A 23,295-nucleotide genomic window follows, 5' to 3' on the forward strand; every position below is an offset into this window, starting at 1 on the left:
AGAAGGCAAAGGCAGTATTTTATTCATCCTAAATAATGGTTTTAACTCGGAAATGTGTATTAGACAGTGCTCTAATACATTTTTTTTGTGCCTTAAATACAATATCAGTGTCAACCGAATTACCCTACAGTATTAAACCGTATCTTAAAAGAGATGATACATAACCATGGTATGCTAATAATGCTAATTCCTTGCCAAGTTTTCCACAAAAGGTTTCCAGTTACAATATCGATCTATTGTTATACCAAGAAATCGGTTTGTCAACAGTATTTATATAGTCATTGTTTACAGAAGCTATAATGTCAATTGAATTACTATTATATGTCAAAAATTCTATTAATTTAGTTTTGGATAAGTTCACTTTTAAATTATTCTCATCTAGCCATTTTATCACAGCTAAAAGCATATTATTAAGTTCATTTTCAAATTTAGATTTGTCTTTATTGTCATCTCAGAAGCCCTTGGACCCCTCTATCGATGGTTTTCGTTTGGAGCACACGAAACCGGACACCCTGTATAACAATTCTTATAAGAAAATCTATAAATTTTTCGAAACTATTACCGATAAAACATTATTCAAAAATATTATAAATTATTTACAATTCTATCGGTGGAAGCGGTGATCCGGAACATATAGTACAAAACGAGATATCATAATTTATTTTGTCACAAATTGTTTCAAAATATGGCATTTCAATGTCAAATCAAAAAATATTTTAATTTCTTTAGGTAATTTGTTATGTCGCGTCCTTCTTTTTTAACATTATAATGATACCTCATTCATCATTAATGATCATCATTATACACATATATTTTGGATATTCAAATCATATCATGTAATAGTGTTATAACAAGGAGACAATTTACAGTTAAACTGTGCAAGCACACACAACGCCAGCTGTTACTTTAAAAATATTTATGGGTAATATAAATATAATTGTAGTTATGTGATGAAACATTTTAATGAACTTGATTGGAGTTTAATAATTATTTTCAAATAAAATATTTATGAATTTATGTAAACTGTGAAAATGATATGGAGAATTCAAGAACAAAAAAGTTTACTAAACATGAAACTTTAATATTCCTCAAGCACAAAATACAGATCATTTTGTGCTGGAGGAATTACAATAATCCACAAGCACTGCAATATGCTGAGCTTTAGCAGAAATTTTTGAACTTAAGTAATAATGATAAATAATATCCATAAATGCCAATTGTAGTCATTGTGCCCATTAAATAGTCTAAGTAGCTCACATTCCATCAAATGTATGTGTAAATATTAATTAAATAAAGATTTAGAAATGTCAAAATATAAATTTATTATAATAAATCCCAAATAAAAAAATATTACAAAAAAAATAATACAGAAATATCTATATAGTAGCATTATTACTGATAGTTCTAGCGATAATTATCGATGACGCAGCCCTTTTGTCTTTTTTTTGAAACGTCAAATCATTAACGTACAGATTCCTCTACAACATATTCCTATCTGTGTTTAGACAGTCTTTCTGACTTGTGTTGTCATTTTTACGATTGTTTCGAGGGCTCGTTTCTTATTGAGTTTTATTTTTCATTTCGATTGAATTAAATTAAATTGGACTTTGTTAATTAAACAATCTTTAAGGTTTCTTCTGTGTTGTTTATTCATAATAATGTAATATTTTTTGTGAAAAAACATTATCGTAACTAATAAAAATATGTTAGTGAAAAAGGTAATACCAAAACTATAACGATGTGCAATAAACCATTGAATTAGTGAATTTGTTTATCGTTTGTAAAACTGCTTTTTATTTTAAATGAATCAAATGGTTCATTCGCTCATAAAATTGTATGAGTATTTTTGTAATATTACTTGTTTGGAAAACTTGTGGATAAGCCATGTCATTAGTGGACTAAATCGCAGGAGCACAATTTAGTAGTCATAATATTCTACCGAGGAGTTTGTTATCTTTATGAAATAAGTCAATAAAATTAGTAATTTAACAAATTAACTGAACTGTTGTGTATCAATTAAATTAGTAATAATTTTGGGAAATTAGAATTGCTGAAGACTTTGTGAGATTATAAAAACTTGTTACTGTATGTAGTGATTTAAAAATAGTATTTGTTTAAAATACTATTTATTGTTTCAGGATTTTTGGGCTATGATCTGCAGAGGTCGGAAGAAAAAAATTGTTACATTGTTAATAATATTGATATTTTTGATTAATGCATTAATGTATGTTAGTTTAGAATTATACAATACTGTAAAGAGAAAACGAGACAAAGATATATGGTATAAAAGGTAAATTTATACAGAAATTATAATTTATTGGGTACTAACTAGTAGCTAGCCCCGATTCTGCATGTTTTTTTTTTTAAATAAAATATATAAATTCAAATCATCTTTATTCAAATAGACTTGTTTACAAGCATTTTTAAATCGTCATTTTTTAATCTAGTGCAGGGTTTGAAAGGTTGTTATCTTTTGAGAAGAGCCCGCAAGAAATTCAATAGTTACTCTTTTATATCTCTGTTTACATTGTATGTATTTATTTAAATGTACTATGTCTAAAATTTCATGGTTGTTAAACAGCCTGTGTATAATCGACTAACACCATGCACATTTGTCATTTAAGTAATCATTTAGTGTGTAATAGGCTTTCTTTAATAAATGTTTTTTATTAACAGTTTTAAACTTATTAAAAGGCAGATCCAAAATATTCTTTGATGTCTTATAACATTTATTATCCATTCTCATAAAAGACCTATTAACTTTTTCTAAATGCTACTTTGGAACAGCAAGTTTGATTTTGTATCTAATGTTAAGATTATTAAGATCACTGTTTTTAGGAAACAGTTGAAGATTCTTGCATATATACAAAAATTGTTTTATTAACATAGTATTTAAAATAGTATTTACAAAAATAGTAAATATAGTTGATAATATGGCTTTCTATTAGTAAAAGATTTTTAAAGTTGGTTAAGTAGTTTAATATTATTACACTTTCACACATTTCTGAAAAAAATGGACAGACAGCTAGACAATAATGTGAACTTATTACCAGAGGCAAATTACAAAAATCATCTACATGGGGTACTGTTGTGGTCTTCATGGTGAAATTACTGGGTATGGGAGCAATTTTATAATCTTCAGGGACGTAAATATCCATATAGGGCACAACAGGCATCACAGTGCATTGTATGATTTTTCTTTATGGGTGAAAATGGAACCCTAACCACGCTAACGGGATATGCTGGTGGAGCACCAGTGAAGAGTGATTGATGAGAATGAAAACAGGTCAGTTAGCCCATCATGATGAATTCACCAGGAATTAACCATGATAGTTTCCAGGGAGAACCGCGAGGAGGTCGACCTAGTTGGGTATATTGCTAGCAATGGGATTCTCAGTCTCCATTACTAACGATCCCTTTTCCCTCCATGATGTTAATATAAGGTTATTTTTCAATCAGTTGGACTATCAGCGTTTTTGCTTTTTGATTTGTGAAGTTAGGAAGTTTTCCTATGGGCCAATAGCTACATTTAGCTAAAGAAAGCTTACCAAGCTTGACCATTGTCAGGCTTGGTAAACATTTGCATTATCATCATCGACTTTATAGATCACAATTGTTACTAACAATCCCTTTCCCCCTAGTTATATGCGATTGTCTATACATGTTTATGATTAATATATTTGTATAATGTGCTATTTGTTTCAGTTTACATTTTGATGATAATTCATATGTGGACAAGACTGGAATGCGAGTGGTTGTTGGCCATTATGTTGGTGGCAGTACTGGGGCTAACTTGACTGATGGTATGTATGTTGGTATATATATATATATCTATATTTTATTTTTTTTACATCTGAATAGAGTAAGTATATATATATATATATATATACTAATATGTATATATATATATATATATATATATATATATATATATATATATATATATATATATATATATATATATATATATATATATATATATATATATATATATATATATATATATATATATATATATATATAATAAAAATATTATATAGTACTTACTACCTACTATTTTATATTACAGAGGTCATAAACAGTAACAACTATGCGCCTGTGGCTGGCGCTGGTGAAGGAGGCAGACCAGTGCAGTTGTCTCAGCGTGAATTGATTACTGCCAGAGATCTCTATTCATTACATTCATACAATATTTTAGTCAGTGATAAAATATCAATAAATAGAAGTCTTCCTGACATGCGGAGTGAGAGGTATTTATTTGTCTTATTTTCAATATAATATGACAGAAGTATTCTAGTAATCTGTCCTTTTTTAGAGTAAAGGCACACAGGTATGTGGCCTTCTGAGCCACTGTAATTTTTTTCTCCGGAACTACAGTTGCTTTCTTTCTTGTTTCCTTGTAAATTTAATTCCTTTTTTTCCAACTTCTTCCTCAATCCTTTCCTCTATACTGTAGCTTGCTTGCTTGTAGGGAATGTGTTTGTTAGTGGTATCCACTAACAAACACATTCCCTAAGGAGGGGGGGAGTTGACAGGCAAAACCAAAAGTCAAAAGCTTGAGGAATCTGTGTAAAAGCATATTATAATTGACCCTAAATAATTGGGATAAGGACAGGAAGATGATGATTTATAGATTAATACATTACATTGTAGAGTAATAGCAGATAAGCCTCTGTGGTGGTACAGGTGAAATCATTGTAATTAGTGGTATGTAAAATTAATAATGTACTCCAGCTATAGAACATGTTAGGACAGAGATTTCAGAAATCAAAATTTCAAAAATAACTAAAATTTTGAGGAGAATCAAAAATTTTTGACTCATTTCTATAGGGAAAATGTTCAGTTTTGCTGATAGAACATTCTATTCATTTCGATTTCACTCTATAAAAAATTGAGTGGCAATATGTTCATGTTGCTCTTCGCTTGTTGTTTAGAGGATTAAAAATATTACATTGCTTTTATTTTTTTCAGTTGTAAAAATGTTCAGTATAATATTGAGAATCTTCCTACAGCAACTGTAATAATAGTTTTCCACAATGAAGCATGGTCTACTCTAATGAGGACAGTAATGTCTGTAATATTGAGATCTCCAGAACAATTATTGAAGCAGGTATTTTTAATGTTATGTAAATTTGTACGTAGGATATTATGTTATGTTAGACAGTGAGTGTTTAGTTGACTCAGGTGTTTTGCAGAAGAAATCTTTTGTATACGGTAAATGTTCCATATTAGTTGACCCGAAAGATGTTGTTCAAATTACAATGCGACCTCCTTTCTTTAAATTTTATATACTTTTGATTCTTTTTCCATGTTATCTTGTGAGCATTGGAATCAATGAAACAACGTGATCTGCATTTTAGTCATGTTGTCATAATGCAAATAATTATATAGTATTTTCTAAACTTTTAGTCTTTCGCGTTGCATGTTTTATAAGAAATGAGAATTAACTGGATTATTTAAGGTAAACAATGATAATTTACCTGAATTATCTCAATTTTTCTTTTTCTAAAAACTTTAATTGGACTATAATAAGCATTTAAAATGAAGCCAAATCAATCTAGTCCCCTCAAGTAATGAATTATGAACAAACAGCATTACTAAAAGCGATATTTTATTGAAGGATATTTTTTATTTATACAGATTTAAAACATAAAGTTATGCAGAGAACTTCAATCTCTTATGGGACATACTTATATAGATAGTGTGTATACAATATACCAGATAATTATATAAGTACTATTAATTAAACAATATATTTTCAGATTATACTTGTAGATGATGCCAGTGAACGGAAATACCTTGGCAAGGATTTAGAAGACGCTGTGAATAAATTAAACAAAGTTCAAATATTAAGAAGCACCGACAGGAAGGGATTAGTAGGCGCTAGACTTATGGGCGCTAGGCATGCAACGGGCGATGTTTTGGTATTCTTGGACGCTCACTGTGAAGTAAGTGATTTTTCCTTTAATAGTAACAATAAACTCTTTATTATATATCTATCTACGACGCATCTCTATGCGTCGCAAATCTCTATTGTAAAGCACATTGTATCAGAAATTTGTACACTATAGACACTGCGTTTCATATAGCCACTTAAAATATTATATTAGGTTTGTAATAGAAAATATGGCAATATTCTATGGATATATAATATATGATAAATGCTAGATGGCAACTTTGACTTTGACAATAAGATTTTGTCTTTTAGAATGTCTATTAAAAATATTGAAGATAGTCTGTTGATCGATTTCCTTGAGTGGAAAGATTTCAAGTTATCTCCAAGCTAATTTCTGTTAAAATTGGTTCAACGAGTGTTGATTATTTAAATTTATCAAACGGATAAACAAATAGAAATGCCGTGTGACTCCGGCATAGAATGGACTGCCCCTTCCTTTTCCGTGGGTGTCGTAAGAGGTGACTAAGATATCTTAGTGGTCGAGGGATAGGCAACTTCCCTCTTAAAACTTCACCAAAAGTCTGCGGTTGCCAATCCGTCTAACAAGCATAGCATCTACTGGTAAAATTTCCCTTATGGGGAATGCCTATGTTCAGCACTGGACAGTTAACAGCTACTATAATCAAATGATAGGTATAAATATTCTTATATTTAAATGCATTTACACTGTATCCGTCTTGGATATGCTATATTAAGTATCTGGCATGTCCAAGATATATAGGTGTATGGATAATGAAAGTATCAAATTTTAATTGATAAATTAAAATTGATCAAAAATAAAAAAAAAAAAAAAACTTCAAACAAAATATCTATATTTAAAGCATTACAGATATCATAAAGATCGGATCTAAGCTCTAAAACTTATAATATTGTTGTATATCACAATATCATAAATTTTGAAGCTGATTGGAATTATGGCTAAATAAATGGTCATGATGAAGTTATAAAAAAATTTAGATTAAGATATATACGAGTGACAGGAATTCTTCATTTGGAAATATTAGCGTTCCGTTTCACACATTACGAATTACTAAATGCGTAGCACATTACCTGCGGTGAATATTTATTATCCAAAAATGACATTATAGCAGATTTATTTCCATTAACCAATCATAAATATAACCAACAATGATTATTAATTTCTAGTGTAAATATTACTACAAAGTGAAACTATAATCGAAGTGTACAAAGTAAATCTATTACAGGTAACAGACGGTTGGATGGAACCTCTATTAGATCGAGCGGGTAGTGATGACGTGTTTATTTGCCCACATATCGACCTGCTCTCCGAAGATACTTTGGCCTATACTAAAAGTATAGACGCTCACTGGGGTGCCTTCAGTTGGCGCCTCCACTTCCGATGGCTGATGCCTTTTGGTGAAGTGCTTTTGAAAAAAACTGAGAATCCATCTAAACCTTACCCAACTCCTGCCATGGCAGGAGGACTTTTTGCAGTGAGAAGGAGTCTCTTTTGGCGGTTGGGAGGTTACGATGAAGGCATGATTATATGGGGCGCTGAAAACCTAGAACTTTCTTGGAGAGCATGGCAATGTGGGGCTAGAGTTGAAATAACATCTTGTTCCAGAGTTGGCCACATATTTAGAAGGCATAGTCCTTATAAATATCCGGGTGGGGTTTCAAAAGTTTTAAACTCGAATTTAGCACGCGCGGCTACTGTGTGGATGGACGAATGGGCAGAGTTTTTCTTTAAGTTCAATCCTTCTGTTGCTGCTATAAGAGATGAGCAAAACGTAGCCGATAGAGTGGAACTTAGAAAAAAATTGCAGTGTAAAAATTTTAAATGGTATTTAGAAAATGTATGGCCGCAGCACTTTTTTCCGACTGATGATAGATGGTTTGGAAGAATTCGTAATGACAGAGGTGGATGCTTAGGGGTCACTGCCGGCACTCCAGGGCTTGGTGGACCAGCTGCTGGTATTCAATGTGGCAGTGACTTTGAAATTGAAAAATTATTGCTTTATACACCAGAAGGGAAAATAATGGCTGACGAGGGATTGTGTTTGCAACAAGGAAATGGACGGGCTTTGTGGAAGAGTTGCAGCGATAATCCCAAACAGACTTGGCTGCAGAAGGGTCCACGACTGAAGACCAAGGGTGGGTTGTGTTTAACGTTAGTTTTGACTAATAGTGAAGATGGCGTGGGTGATCCTTTAACAGCAAAGAGGTGTGTTAAAGATGGAGGGCAGATTTGGCATTTTGAACGCGTGCCTTGGCGCTAAATGTGATAATGTATTATTAGTTATAGTTCATAAGTAGGAACAGTGAATACTGCAAATAAATTGACCCCGAATTACGTAATACCATTATTAGATTAATATTTTACTACAAATTGCACCAAATGCAAAATAATATTAGTTCGTTAGTACTTAAGATTTGTTTTAACAATATTTTGCATTTATTCATTAAGAACTTATCTAATCCTTATTGTTAATTTTCAATGATTAATAGGAATAAAATGATATTTGTCCAATATTTTACGGGCATATGTTCAAATTAAATAATCTGCTGCTGTTTAATTTTAAGGATATTACCATTTGATAATTATAAGGATTTTTGTGATTTTGTAAGATTTAATATTTTTTATTTTATACCAGTAATGCTTTTTTTATATAATATGTAGTTTTTATCACACATAATATTTCAAATTACTGCAAAAGCCTTAAATTACTCAGCGGGCTATGGAGAGAGCTATGTTCGTTTCTTTGCGTGATAGAATCCGAAACGAGGATATCCGCAAAAGTATCAAAGTAACCGACATAGTTCGAAAGGTAAGCAAGCTGAAGTGGCAATATACTGGTCACATAGCGCTAGAAGTGACAACCGATGGGGAAGGAAATTTTTTGAGTGGTGAACCCGTACGGGGCAAACGCAGTGTAGGACAACTCCCCACTTAATGGAGTGATGACCGCAAATGCATTGCAGGTAGTCAGTGGATGCAGGTAGCTAAGGACCGTTCCTTATGGCAGTCTATAGAGGAGGCCTATGTCCAGCAGTGGACGGTAAATGGCTAAAGTGATTATAGTGATAAAGATACATATTTCATTTTTTAATAAGTTACATCTGGATGTAATCTCGTGTACTATTAAAATCTTAATATCGTGATAATTTGTTAATGGTTTAGTCATGTAATTTATAATAAAAACAAAATTTATAATTAAATAGCGGAAACAAAGTACTCGTAACATCATGGGCACAGCCTGTGTAAGTGTGAAACGTTTTATCTTTAAACTGACAAATTATTATTTAGTATTATAATTACCGTTCATGTTTATGTCAAAATTTATTTGAAATTGATTATTATGATTATGTATGTATGTATTATAAATTATATTTATGCGGAAAAAGCCTGTGATATTCTGTTAATAGTTCAAAATAAACATTTAGGAGTTAGTTCGATAAATAATCATCAATTACTAGGTCTTATTGTTAGGACGGTAAAATATCATAGGAATATGTGTATAATAGGAAGTCAAAATCTTCTTTCATAATATATATTTGACGTGAAACAGTAATTACAAATAATGAACATTGTAATTGTATGTAATGAGGTTGTGTTTTGTTGTACTCTGAAGCTGTTAAGCATTAACCTTAGATAAATAACTAAATATTGTTAGCATCGATTCATAAAATATCAAACGTCCAATAAATCTATTTTTAGGCTTCTTAAAAAACTGGTGTTCTACCGTTTTTGATCCCATTATTGTTTTTTTTTTGTTGATTGGTTTGCTATTTTTTTTGCAAAACAAAACCTTTAATTCTATTGAAATATTTTGTATTTTTTTTTGTATATTTGGCAACAGTTAAGTCTTATATACTAATTATATATAGCAAGGTATTAACAATAAAAATAGGTTTGTAGGATGTTTTGAATTTTATGATTTAGACAATAAACTTTCGTATCAATTATTTCAATATGTACTCGATACCCCACTTAATATATAATATTTAATACTCAACATATCATAACTATAAAATATTATATTAATAAATTGTAATTTTACATGAAGTTCTGAAGAAATATCTAGTCTAATATTAATTGAATCTATGTATGATAAGTAAATTGGTATAAATATATTGCGTGTTTATGTGTGAATGACATTGAATCGCTTATAATTTTTTTTTTGTAGTCAAAGCAATATTTTATAGTGAGTACGAGTAAGCACACACTGCACATTGTTGACTAATAGAAAAAGGAATGTACGTATACGTTACAATTACTTAATCTCTTATCAGCTATTATATATGAAAACGTAATGTACGATAACTTTGTGTAAATTAAAGATTTTGTAATACTTTACATTCGTACTTTGTACTAAGTTAAAAGATGTTGATTTTGTTGGATTTTTTAAGTTTTAATAGAAGATATTGAGGTCGATTCGAAGGTGTAATTTTTCTATATTTAAAATTTCAATTTGATATCACAGTGAAATATTTATTGTAAGGACCAATATGAACTAATTTTATAATAGATTTAAGTGAAAATTAATATAGTTTTAATTTATGGTGGTTCATAAAATGGTAATTCTGCAAAATTATCAAATTAAATTATTTTGTTAAGATATTAGAGAAATGGCGCGTCAGAATCGGCCTTATCCTATTAGAGTGCACCCGCCCATATTGGTTACGCTGTTTTATTAAAATTATGTATACAATTATAAAGTATTACACATGAGTTTATAAATTATAAAAACAAAATGTTTTAGGTCAAACCTTAATTTTAATAATTCTATAATTCGTATATAATTTAAATTGATACTGGATTGCGTCCTGTTTCTTTCCAATTAGGTGATATTAGTTAATAATGCTATTCAAACAACATGCAGATACAGTAGTTACTGGTAAATATCTAAGTTGATTACTTTAATACAAAAAAGAAAAAATCGGCCTATTTGCAAAATATAAGGTCATTAACATTACGTTTTATACGTACATAGAATGTAGTAATGTCATGCTTGCATAAATGTGAATATTCTAATATCTGAAATACAGTAAATGTTGTTTTATTCAGAATTAAATGACTGTATACATTCTGTGCAATTTAGATTATTAGTTGACAAATAAGATAAAAACTTATGACATTTGTTTTAGATAAAGTTTATTGGTGTCATTATAGAATTAGTCATAATGGGTACACAAAATGAATTTGTAAGTAATTCTTGAATATGTATATTTATATAATAACAAAAGAAATGGCTTCTAATTAAAATTTAAGAAATCGAACTGATCGGTGAAATGTTTCAATTAAAAAAAAAGGTGCGTTTAAAAAAAAATATCAAACTGCTAACTAAATGTTGACACGTTATTGATATTCGAGCCTCTATCTATATCATGTAATACTATTAGTATTAGTATTAGGAGTGTTCATAAAATAAGAAGGATAATTGTAATTTAAAAATATAAAGTTTTGAGTCTTGGAAAGATTCATATTTTACATAATTTCCAGAAAAAGGTTTTAATCAAATTATTTTTTCATACAAATCAAAAAGTCCAAATGATTGTAAAGAAAGACTGGTCACTATTGATGTTTTTAAATATTATTTTTCAAGGCCCTGGCTCCTTAAAAAAATTGTTGCATACCATACATAGCTGAATCTTCGCGGTTTAGGCCTGGTGTACCCATTATGACTTATCTATATATAGGTAGGTAACAAGTAATACAATTTTAATAAACTGTATTAATACGCGAATAAATGAAACGCGTTGAGATTAATAACAAAACTGTACTGACACTTCTGAGTAAGTATTTTAACTGTTCACTGCCTCTTGAGCTTTGTTAGTGAAGTTGTTTTTTGATAAATACTTTTAACGTTGTATATTTGTGTTTAAAATGTCAATTAACATATTTAAGTCTTTAAATATTGAAAATAGAACAAATCTCACTTTATTAAATTTAAAATAAAAAAATTTAAAGCTCAAAATTTTCAATGTATGTACAACATCAACATTTCGTATCTTTCTATATGTTTTTTAAGAAGTTGCATATAAATTTTGTTTAGTATGCAAAGTTCTGTAGAACTTTCATATAGTATATCGTGCATTCCGTTATTAATGATTTACAAAATAAATATTGCAATTGAATTTGTTTTTTTTTTTTCGCTCATTTTATGATTGCATCCACTTTATTTAATGAAATAGGCTACTGCTTTACTAATTTACATTAAGCACGTCCATATCTGTATATTTTTTTGTAAACAAAAATTGAATAGTATTCCTGCCTGTGCTATTGGTTTACTCTAGTAAGTTACCAGTGAGGGATGATAAAAGATGAAGTTAGGTTAGTTCAGTGGCAATTTTATCAGTAAGTTGCATGGTATAGAACCTATGACAGTAGAATTTAGGGGCAGCAAATTTAAGGTCAAGAGTTAGTGTCATTAAAAAAAAAAATGAATGTGATTGAGAATAAGAGTACCGAATTGTAGAGTAAAATTTGAATAGCCCTCTGGCGGCAAGTATGTATCCTTCACTGGGTCAGTTGGTCGATCGTAATGGATTAATTAGAAATTAATCACGTTAGTTTCAGGAACAATGCATGTAGGTCTAGATGACAGGATATATTACTATGGGGTCACTAACTCTATTACTAATAATATCACTAACATATACGAGTATATGTATTTTTATATTGTTATTATATTTTATATTCCTTTTTAAAATGCCGGCAGCACATCAGCAATGCCTTTGGTGTTGTGGGTGATCATGGGTAGCGATAGTCACTTACCATCAGATGAGCCGCATGCTCGATTGCCCCCTGTGTTATAAAAAATAAAAATGTGCATTCAGTCAGTTTGAATCTTGGTTAGGTAGCCTATTATTAAAAAACGAACCGATTCTACATATAAAAATGAAATGATATTTTTATATGTAAAATAATTTTATATGTCATCACATATTTCATATGTTAACATATTTCGTAAGTATATATTGCATCTATTTTTTAAAAGAAAGTAAAGGTTAAAAAATACACGCGCCTTACAGAATTTTATTTTATATTTTTATTGTTATAAAAAATTAAGTAACATGTATAAAATATTGTATAATAATTTTACTAATATGCTTATGAAGTATAAGAATAAGAGCTACATAATCGTTGGTTATATTAATTGTACATAATTATACACCCAAAGGCAAAACTGAAATCGACATATTCGTCTTGTTAGGTAACAATGAATTGTTTCATTCCATTCAAATACATTATTATTTGTAAATAAATTAAGCGTATTTTCCATGAATATGATAATTATTTTTGCAATGAATAGGGTTTACCTCCAGATTGGGTGTCATTGCTTTCATTAGTATGATTTAAGTACTTAGGGTACCTATCTACTTTTTTTTGCAGTTATATGTAAAATTATTAATGTCAATATTTTGTCATTTGCTCTAGCATATTATTATTGAATTTTAATATTAAAAAAAAAATTAAGTACGCTAAATAATTAATAAAAGAAAATGGTATTCGCTAGTTTATTGTGCCTCTGAGTGTCTTGTATAACAGTAGACAGCAAGTAATCAAACAATATCTATAAATAGGTACAAACACAAAAAAATATTATTTACAACTAGGTGTCGGTAATATATAGCAATATCTGTATATTTTGGTTATAATATTTATATATTTGTCCAATAATAGATATACTAAATATCAATTATCTAATATATAATATCGAAATGAAGAACTGGATTGGAATAAATAACTGACTAGTATGGACAATATCGAAATCGAGATATCCAATAAATAGATATTTTGGCTTTATCAATATTACCCATGCCTGTTTATAACACTATTAGGTACTTGGTGATAATACTTAGATTAGCTAAAAATGTTCAGTGCACCACATGATTAATGCCAGGGTTTTGTCTGATTTTATGGACGATTTATGGTGATCATGTCATTAACAAATAGGTAAGTTTATATGTAGGTATATTTTTGTAATGCCCCGCTTTCCTTGTGGACCAACTAGTATGCAGTTTATTCATCACTCGTAGTGAAATCCTACTTGTTATAAATGTAAGTGTTTGTAAACATGTTTATATGTTTGTTACTCAATCACGCTGAATAGATTTGAATGAAACTTAGTATAGTGGAAACAGCTGGTTTGGAATAACTTTAAGAAAAAATCACCTGAGTGTATATTTTACAAAGATTTAGATACGACTGCGTTCATGTTTACATTGTAGTATATTAGTTTGTATGTAAATTTGAATTTATGGAACTAAACTCTAGAGGTGCAATTAAGTCTCCAATACAGTTTTTTGATATAAAAGCTAATATGGTAGAAACGTAAACCTATGTTTAAGTCATATAATTTGAAAGTACGTTATCGACTTAGTAAATTTATTTATAAAAGATGATAATAAAAGAATAGAATTGAAAATGGAATTCAAAAGCGTCATTCCCTTATTGTATTCCTAAAATTAAAATTATTAAATTGATAATTTTCCCCAAAAAAAAATCTACTTCCATTCTGGTAAAGTCAGTTATTTTGATTTAAAAACTAAACTTCGGAATCAATTGGTTAAATTTTCTATGAAAGCAATTTAAAAGTATATTATTTCAGATAAAAAAAAAAATCATATCGGTTTATAATTAACGGAGTTATGAAGTAACAAGGATAAAAAATACAACTGAATTGAAAAACCTTCTTTTTTGGAAGTTGGTTGAAAAATCTATCTATGATTTAAAATTAAAAATTTAAGAAAGCATATAGTTTTTTTTTTATAAATTATGATTTCGTTATATTATTAAATTAAAATTTTAGAGAATGGCGCTTCTAAATCCACAACTCAGACCAGGAATGTTACTTGGCAATTTATAAGTACGTAAAAAATATAGGCCCATATCGGAGTGCGGGTTCTTTTACAATATTTCTTACTTCACCTTAACACATAGTATAATATTAAAGAACCGAGAGGAACTGCAAGTGATAACTGTTCACGGGAGGCTGTATTGCAGTTATCGCGGTTACAGATGTAACACCGCGCGTCACTGTGCCCTCGAGACCTCTCCACTGCTTCTAAACCGAGACAAACCGAATCCACTTGCACCTTCGGGACACAGCCTTTAATTATGTCCACTGTGTTACTGACTGAAAAAAGGGAATTTATTCTAAAAATCATACCACTCGGTAACCAATGACTATTCTAAATTTAAATTAAAAGTTGCTCCTAAGCAATTATTAATTTGAATTTAGAATAGTGGCACGAATAATGGCACTTTCGCAAAGAAAATATTTAGTAATTTTACATTTGTAGAGTTGGAAACGTGTAGTTCAAATAATAATTGTTGAAATATAATTTTGAAATGATATTCATTCTTTTGCCTTTTGATTATTATTTCCATTTCCATTGGTTAATATTGGTTTTACCACGTTTTTATGATCATGATTACAATTCCTGACTTTCATTCTTGGTTGGCGCACCTTAGAGACAATTATTTATTTTTTTATTTAAACTATTTCCTTGTTAGGTCTAATTGATCTAATAATTTGTGAACAAATATGTAACAGAAGTTTTCTTTTTGTTTGTTACCTTTGATATAAGCCGAGACTTAAATTACTATTATTTACATTTATGATATTGATAGTATGTACATATTTACTTACGACTTTTGTCATCTGGGGTAGCCACCATTTTTAAGCATCTGTACTCTATGGGCACCCTCGAACTTGTTGATGGTGGTGGATGACCATGTCTGAACACCCATTCTGGTGATACCCAATTACTGGGATGGCATTCTATAGGCGCGCCAGGTGAGAAAATTTCTTCAGGGCGGCAGCTCAGGCAACGTTTGTGGTAACAGCTCTCTGATGCCACTATAAATAAATATAACAAGTTTTAATATAACAACTACCTGTTTGACTTACAGCGGACTGAAGCATGCAGTTTGGTTCTCGTTTGCGCCACAGCTGCTCAAGACTAAGGGCCCCGAATGGTCATGAAATTAGTTGGGCTTTCTCGACCAAATTACACGTAAGTTAAAACGGTAAAATTATAGTTTATTCGAAGTTGATTTCCATATCAAAAAATTTGTATCAAGTAGGTTTTTCACGACAAATTCAAATGTGCTTGACGAAATTTAAACAAGTTGAGTACTACTCTTATTATATAATCGACTAAGTAATACCTATATTTGGAACTTAGAGTTCCGAGCATTATAACTATCTATAATCTTTATAAAAATAAAAAAAAAAAGCCGTGGAGCGGATTTGAATGCAATTTAAGACACAAGTTGACCATATCCTGGAGAAACACATAGGATCCTTTTATCCTAATTTAAGCGGCCAAAGTCGCAGGAGTACAGAAAGTTGTATTTACTGCATTATTAATGTTATGGACAGGTATAGATAACATACTCAGACTTATAAGAAACTGATGCCAACTGCTTAAAAATCAGTGGATTTAATTCATCCCCATAAATTTAAGCAATACAGGCATGTAAGATCTGTTCTGATTTCTTTTACACATGAAATATTTTTATCGTGAAGTTTTTTAACTTAATTAAGAGCTTTCTTAATGGCAATACGAGTATTTTAAGGTCGGTAGGTAATACAGTAGGCAGAGTGCTGTGAGTTGGATTTATCGACGGATAAAATAAATGTTATTTATTTACAATTTATATAATATAAATATACATTACAGAACTAGCTTGTAAAGTACTATAAAATATAGAAGCACTCTCGTATTAAAAATTATTTTAGAAAACAATAGTGCCAATTCTACATCTGTGATCTTATCATACTTTTAAAAATCTTGCTAAAGGGGCAAAATTAGATCTGATTTTTTTTGTTTTAAAACTACACATAGTTATAGTTTTATAATATATGTATATGTATAGATATTTATATCTTGGTACGATGCAACCCATGGAAGTAAATTTGTTATAGGAGATTTTTTCCGCGTGCACTTAAGTTATAAAATTAAAAAAAGGTATTTAATGCCTTTTTTTGTCATTTATTTAGGCATTTTAGGCTCAGGGCTGGTCATGTGCTTGTTGCCACTGAAATAAAAAATATTAAAACAGAGTTAAAATATTTAGGTAAAGAAGTGTTTTAAATCGATCGTGTGTAACAGTCTTAATCGATGGTCGTGTTCTTCGTGTTGATGACCACTCTAGGGAGCAGTTTACGTTTGTTTTAAACGTCGCAATCATATGTCATTTTCTCGCGTTTCGCGCCATTTTACCGGCCATCAGACGTCGTTCAGAACCACTCTCGGATATGTAATTATTGGAAGCAAGGGAATATGCTCTCGATGCGTCGGCATGCCGCATGCTGCTCGGTCTGCTTTGAACCCGATCGCACCTACTTTCTTTTGATTTAAATTCACTTTTCAAGCATATTATTACTTGCCGTTATTTGTCATGATGTTCTGGAATTATTCACTTCTTTTTTATAAAGATATTTCCCGGTGTGAAAATTATCGAATTGATCACTAAAGTATTGTAGTAAGTATTTAATTTGCACTGTTTATGGAATTGGTTGAAAAAACTGTTACCTATAGGTGTAAGTCGCCAATCCAATTCGCGTTGACCAATTTTCAGTTTGTTTATCTATAAGTTTAACAAATGTAGTACAATACTTTGACTTAGGGCTTCATATATAGTCCATAGGCAAGAAAAAATCGATCGAGAATTGAAAAACCTGTTCCTTATGAATTTTGTAATTATTTTAATGCCTATTTTAATACTTATTTTATTTTATTATTCACTAGTTATTATTATTATTTATATATGTATGCCTTATACCTGTATATGTTATTTTATCAGCGATAGCTCTGTTTTTCTCGTTTACTATTAAACTAGCATAAAAAGCCGACACAGAATATTTGTCCGCGCCTTTGATAGAGATAACTTGAATAGGTGAACTTGTGAGTGAAAGCAAAAAAATATATTCACTTTCATTTGTACATTCTTAAGGAAAAATTTATAGTTTTTCCTAATATATAATTGTCAAAGAGATATTTGTAGTAATAATTATAGTTGGTTAGAATGGTCTAATAAATATAACATGTAAGTAACTCAGGAGGTGCCTACGTCGAGGTGTACGGATATCGCAATATATAACAAGTAAGTAGATGTATATGTATATATATATATATATAAATATATAATATATATATATATATATATATATATATATATATATATATATATATATATATATATATATATATATATATATATATATATGTATGCATAATGGGAAATTTTATAAACTTACTGTGTTTGTTGACATTTTTTTATTATACATAAACTGTGATAAAAACATTTAATTTTAAACGTAATGTACAAAGGCAAGCGGGTTTTTAGCGGGTGCACTGTACAATACAGCTCTTATCAATTTGATGATGCATAAAAATTTACTCGTTCGAGGTTTGAGAAAGTGTATGACAGGCATTTAACATAACTGTGCGGATTTGTGTGGTTAGGTTTGTATCTATTGTATCAAGATCATAGTTATATATGGCATGTATTTGCAGCAATAGCGATGCAATGAACGACTTCAGTAAAATAACATATGTTTTAATTTCGAACAATTAGCATAAGAGTACTTAATTTTTATGCAGTTAGTCTATCTTCATCTTTATTCGTAGTCTATTAATATTCTTGATAGGCGATGGTTACTACTTTCCATCAGGTGGGTCGTTCTTGTTCGCCATTCTTAGTGACATAAAAAAAATTAATGGTATTTTTAAGTCAACAGTCGGCAAATGTAGGCAATAAATGAAATTTTTAGTTATATTTTGGTTTCATATTGTTTTTTTGCCTTCGCTGAAAATAGAAGTGTGTCCCAGAGATTCCCACAAAAAAAGTCCTGTCGATTCATTGACTTTCTGTAACTCATTAATGTTCCTGTTCTATTAGCTACACATACGCTGCACATACAGGGTCATCATTAGAAATTCTCATTTTATTTTGGACTTTCCCAGTATGACCTTATATATCGATAAAGGATTTGTTAAGCGTAGCGATTTCAACCAAATACTAACAAAAGACTATAGACGTGAAAAGAAAATTATAAATAATTCATCTTTTCTATGATTGCTTTAAGGTACCTGTTGAAAGATGATATTCAGGAACATTATTAAGGTCATGGACTATATTAGGCAACGTGCCTACTTGTCTTTCAGGGATGTCATTAAATGAAACCTTTTAAGCCTAATGTTCAGATTTATTGTGCCTCTTATTCTTCTATGGTCATTTTTTGTTTTTATTAATAACTATCTCGCAATAAATTTTCCTAAGCACAGCAGTGACTGAAAGAAACTTAAACGTTATGCGTTATCTCTCCATAATGTTCGTTTACTGGTTCCTTATCTTAGATCCTGTTAATTGTAGAACTAATAATCATGTTATCAAAATGTTATCAAAACTGGATTTCATAAGCGAAGTGTGGTTTGACATAATGGAAATGCAACTACATGAGTACGTTTAGTGTTAATTTTTATCACGATTATTGTTGCCCACAGCAATGACCTAAATTCAAAGTTTGTGATGATCAACATAAAATTGTCGCCCACGCGCCGTGTCGTGACATACCTAGTCGCGCATTGACAATGTAAATACGATTGTCAACAGTGGAATAAATAAATATTTATCTAGAGGCAATACGAGGCGAGATGAGTCGGGTAACCATTGTATTTAGCGGCTAGTGGCGGCGCGCGGGCGACCGGTCTCTCATTCATTCATACCGAATGGAATGAATTAAAAGGTTCTGATGTAATCTACTCGTGTAAGTCAAGTCTATATTTACAGACAATAAAATACATTATATTGTTTTACACACACGGTTATATGATGCAAAGAATTAGGTACTTATATGTAATGTAACAACAGGTGTGAATGGACATAATATTATCATAATGTGTTCCACAAGTGAAAAATCTAGTTCTAAATACAGATAGGCGATAAATAATGATTATTAACTAGTTTCAGATTTAATAGAGAATGTTGAGAATGTAACTTACCGTAGGGCAATAACATCGCAATATTCCAAATAAACATAAACATTTCTGGAGCACAGTTATAACATTTCATACGCGTGCCACTAGCAACTGCTTTTATCGTACTAATCTACACTAATCTAGTGCTGATTCATTTTTATCTTTTTGTAAGTTTCGTTATCTTTCGGCTGTAAATTATTTTGATGGTTCAGATGGAAAACAAACAATATTGTTGGGTTCGAAGATGGATTTTCGGAAAATTCTGTACATTTCTAAAACCTTGATGGTGTGATTGCGCGCCATTATGACGACTATATTTAGGTATTACCTAAACCACATTTAGATAGATATGATCGAGGAACTATCATAATTATATTCAGTCTTGGCACGTGTTCTTTATGTACAGAAATTCAAATGTTTCAGTTACGTTTATAAACAGCTAAGATAAGAAGTAAAAACGTTAACTACCACATCTATCTCGGTTTGACGTGTATGCTTTCCAAATATTTTTTTTATATGGCTCATCTATGACGTATAAAAATGATAGGTATCTATTATAAAACTAGACGTTTATAATCTTCAATATTAGGTGTAATAAAATTATAAAGACTGAAAAGCATTTCTAATATTTACAAAAATTGGCAATGGACGCTAGAAATATGTCATATGTCTTGTATACTTACCTATTATAACAACTAATTTGTACCATGTGGCATGTAAATAAATATAAATAAATAAATAAAAGTAGTTTGTTAGTAATGTTTTTTATGTACGATCCTAATTACTATCTGTCATCATATTCAAGAAGCGGTCATTAATACTATAAGTACAGATAGAGGACATTTTATCTATGAGTTATGCAGGTTGTGTGTGTGTGAGATTTTATCTTTAGTATAATTATAAATTTGAAATTGAGTTTGATATACCTTATAGCGCCTGAACGATTTAACCAATCACTTCTTCTTAAGGTGCCGTCTCCTATTGGAGGTTGGCAATCACCATGGCGATCTTAATCTTATCCACCGCCATTCTGAAAAGTGATCTGGTGTTCATTCCGAATCATTGCTTTAGGTTTTTTAACCAGGAGATTCGGCGTCTTCCTGATTTTCGGCAACCAACCAATCACTATGAAATTTCCTTTTTATCCCGGCCAGTAAACATATTCCGAACCCGCGATGTCGCGGGTAATAGCTACTTATAGATATTTCTCTTATTTATGGTAAGTTTGATCATAGGTATTTTAAAAGGGTGAGTTGTGTTTGCATGGCTGTATTTCGGTTTGAAGGGTGGGATAGGCGTGAATTTACTTGGTGCAGAGGAATAACACCTGAGTCCTCAGGAATGGCAACGCATGGGGGGTATCATGGGCGAAACAGTGTACTCCGTTATGTCCATGGTACTGCTCATGTCTAGGCGATGGTTACCACTTTTCATCAGGTGGGCCGTCAGCTTGTTTGCCATTCTAAGTTGTATTAAAAAAAGTGTGTCAGTTTATGCTAATACAATATACAATGGATAGATATACCAATGAAGTGGTTTAAGTGGTATTAACTACGTGCCAATCTAATAAGGTATAATCCTTTCCTTGCTTAATTATTGAATGTGGGTGGGCACATAAGCAAATGTATGATAAAAAAACATACATATACGTTTTTGGCAATTCGCAACTGTATTTGTTTATTCAGTTAGCTTGAGAATTTTGTTTTTTAGTAGTCATATAAGAAAATTGAATGCTTCAAAAGCGCCGACGTTATTTTAAATACTTAAATTGTATTGATAAATTATTTATCAATTCTTATGTAAATTATTCTATTTATTTTATCATGCTGTCTGATTTTGTTTTCATCGTTTCAAACATAAAAGGTAAAAAGAAACTTTAATTATGCAACTTTGTTAGACCGTCTGTCACAGAGCTATATTTCAGCAAGCTAGTGGTTGCTGATCTCTTTTTTGTAAATTTGGAATAGCTATAGAAATTATTAACCTAACTTTTTGCAGAATAATAATATGAAAAGAATTAACTTTTTTTTTGCAAGAGTGCTAAGATGGAGAATTAAAATTTCTAATTGAAGTGCCTTTACTTACGAATAGAATAGAAATCAGCTGTATGCTCCAAAACCTGTTTGTTTTTTTATTACGCTATGTAAATTTTGACTCATCCTAATGTAGTAATGTAATAATATGACCCATTTCGCTTTTATGCGAGATTTGGGAAGTGGTCTGAATGAAAAAAAAAAATGTTAAAAAGGTATATAACAATTTTACGGGCAATATAGAACAATTTGTTTCTACATATAGTCACATTTACTGTTTAAAATTGATTATCATGAAAAAAAGCTGTTCATTGATTATTTATGGAGCACTCTACGTGTAAGTCCAATTCGTACTTGACTGACTTTTTATGTTTTACGAGGTCTGTCCGGAAAGTTCGTATAAAAGTGTTCTGGAATGCGAGAAAGAGGAGTGGGGAGGCCAGGTAAGCGCAGGACCCCTTCCTTATGTCCCTAACAATGCTTCAGTTCTGGTCTGACCGCCGTGCGGTGCGAACTGGCTTGTCACGCCATCTGTGAAGTTACCTCTTAACGAAACCCCGTCGGCATGGAGCCCGCTTCCGTTGAAGAGCAGCGCGTCGTAATCAAGTTTCTCTCGAAACTCGGCAAGAATGGCCGTGAAATTTTTGCCGATCTCAGAACAGTTTATGGGGATGATGCTGTGAAGGAACCAACCGTCCACAAGTGGCTAAAAAGATTCAGAGAGGGCCGAGAAAGCATCAAGAATTCGTCCCTCCAGGCCAGACAGTTGATGGAAAATTCTACGTCGATGTGCTCAGACGCCTCAAAGCTCGTGTGGCACGAGTTCGTCCAGAATTGGCGCGAGAGGGGCGTTGGATTCTTCACCACGACAATGCCCCTGCCCACACCTCTCTTGTTGTCCGTGAGTTTTTGAGTAAAAATTCCATTACGGTGACCGAACACCCCCCTATTCGCCGGATTTGGCCCCGTGTGACTTCTTCTTGTTCCCAAAAACCAAATTGGTACTTCGGGGGCGGCATTTGGGGGACATAAATGAGATAAAAAAAGCTACGACGGGGCAGCTGAGAAACCTACAACCAGAGGACTTTCAAGGAGCCTTCTCACAGTGGAAACGGCGTTGGCACAAGTGCATTATGTCACAGGGGGAGTACTTTGAAGGGGATAAAATTGATTTACCTGAATAATTGTAAAATAAAATTTTTAAAAAACTTTTATACGTACTTTCCGGACAAACCTCGTAATTAGCATAAAAAATGGATCGAGGAAGCATAATTTGTCGGTTACTTCTTGTCTGTCTTTAGTTAATTACTCTCTTTATATTGCTTATGTGTGAAAGAAGCAGATATA

General features: G+C 31.1%; 2 protein-coding genes across 2 annotated transcripts; one reads left to right on the plus strand and one right to left on the minus strand.

The window, feature by feature from the left end:
- The first annotated feature begins 1,271 nt into the window (after positions 1–1,271).
- Positions 1,272–10,218, plus strand: LOC113516074 (polypeptide N-acetylgalactosaminyltransferase 3-like). The gene is made up of 7 exons (XM_026900425.3): positions 1,272–1,718; positions 2,139–2,290; positions 3,706–3,803; positions 4,070–4,250; positions 4,972–5,110; positions 5,763–5,948; positions 7,162–10,218. The coding sequence occupies exons 1-7, from the start codon at positions 1,704–1,706 to the stop codon at positions 8,194–8,196; spliced, it is 1,806 nt and encodes a 601-aa protein (XP_026756226.2). The 5' UTR covers positions 1,272–1,703; the 3' UTR covers positions 8,197–10,218.
- A 2,728-nt stretch (positions 10,219–12,946) lies between these two features.
- Positions 12,947–20,091, minus strand: LOC113516077 (uncharacterized). The gene is made up of 3 exons (XM_026900431.3): positions 19,940–20,091; positions 15,577–15,786; positions 12,947–15,060 (listed from the first exon to the last, which is right to left on the minus strand). The coding sequence occupies exons 1-3, from the start codon at positions 20,007–20,009 to the stop codon at positions 14,849–14,851; spliced, it is 492 nt and encodes a 163-aa protein (XP_026756232.2). The 5' UTR covers positions 20,010–20,091; the 3' UTR covers positions 12,947–14,848.
- Positions 20,092–23,295: the final 3,204 nt, after the last annotated feature.

Source organism: Galleria mellonella, unplaced genomic scaffold (genome assembly GCF_026898425.1).
Source record: "Galleria mellonella isolate WM207_F2 unplaced genomic scaffold, CSIRO_AGI_GalMel_v1 utg74, whole genome shotgun sequence".
NCBI classification, from domain to species: Eukaryota; Metazoa; Arthropoda; class Insecta; order Lepidoptera; family Pyralidae; genus Galleria; species Galleria mellonella.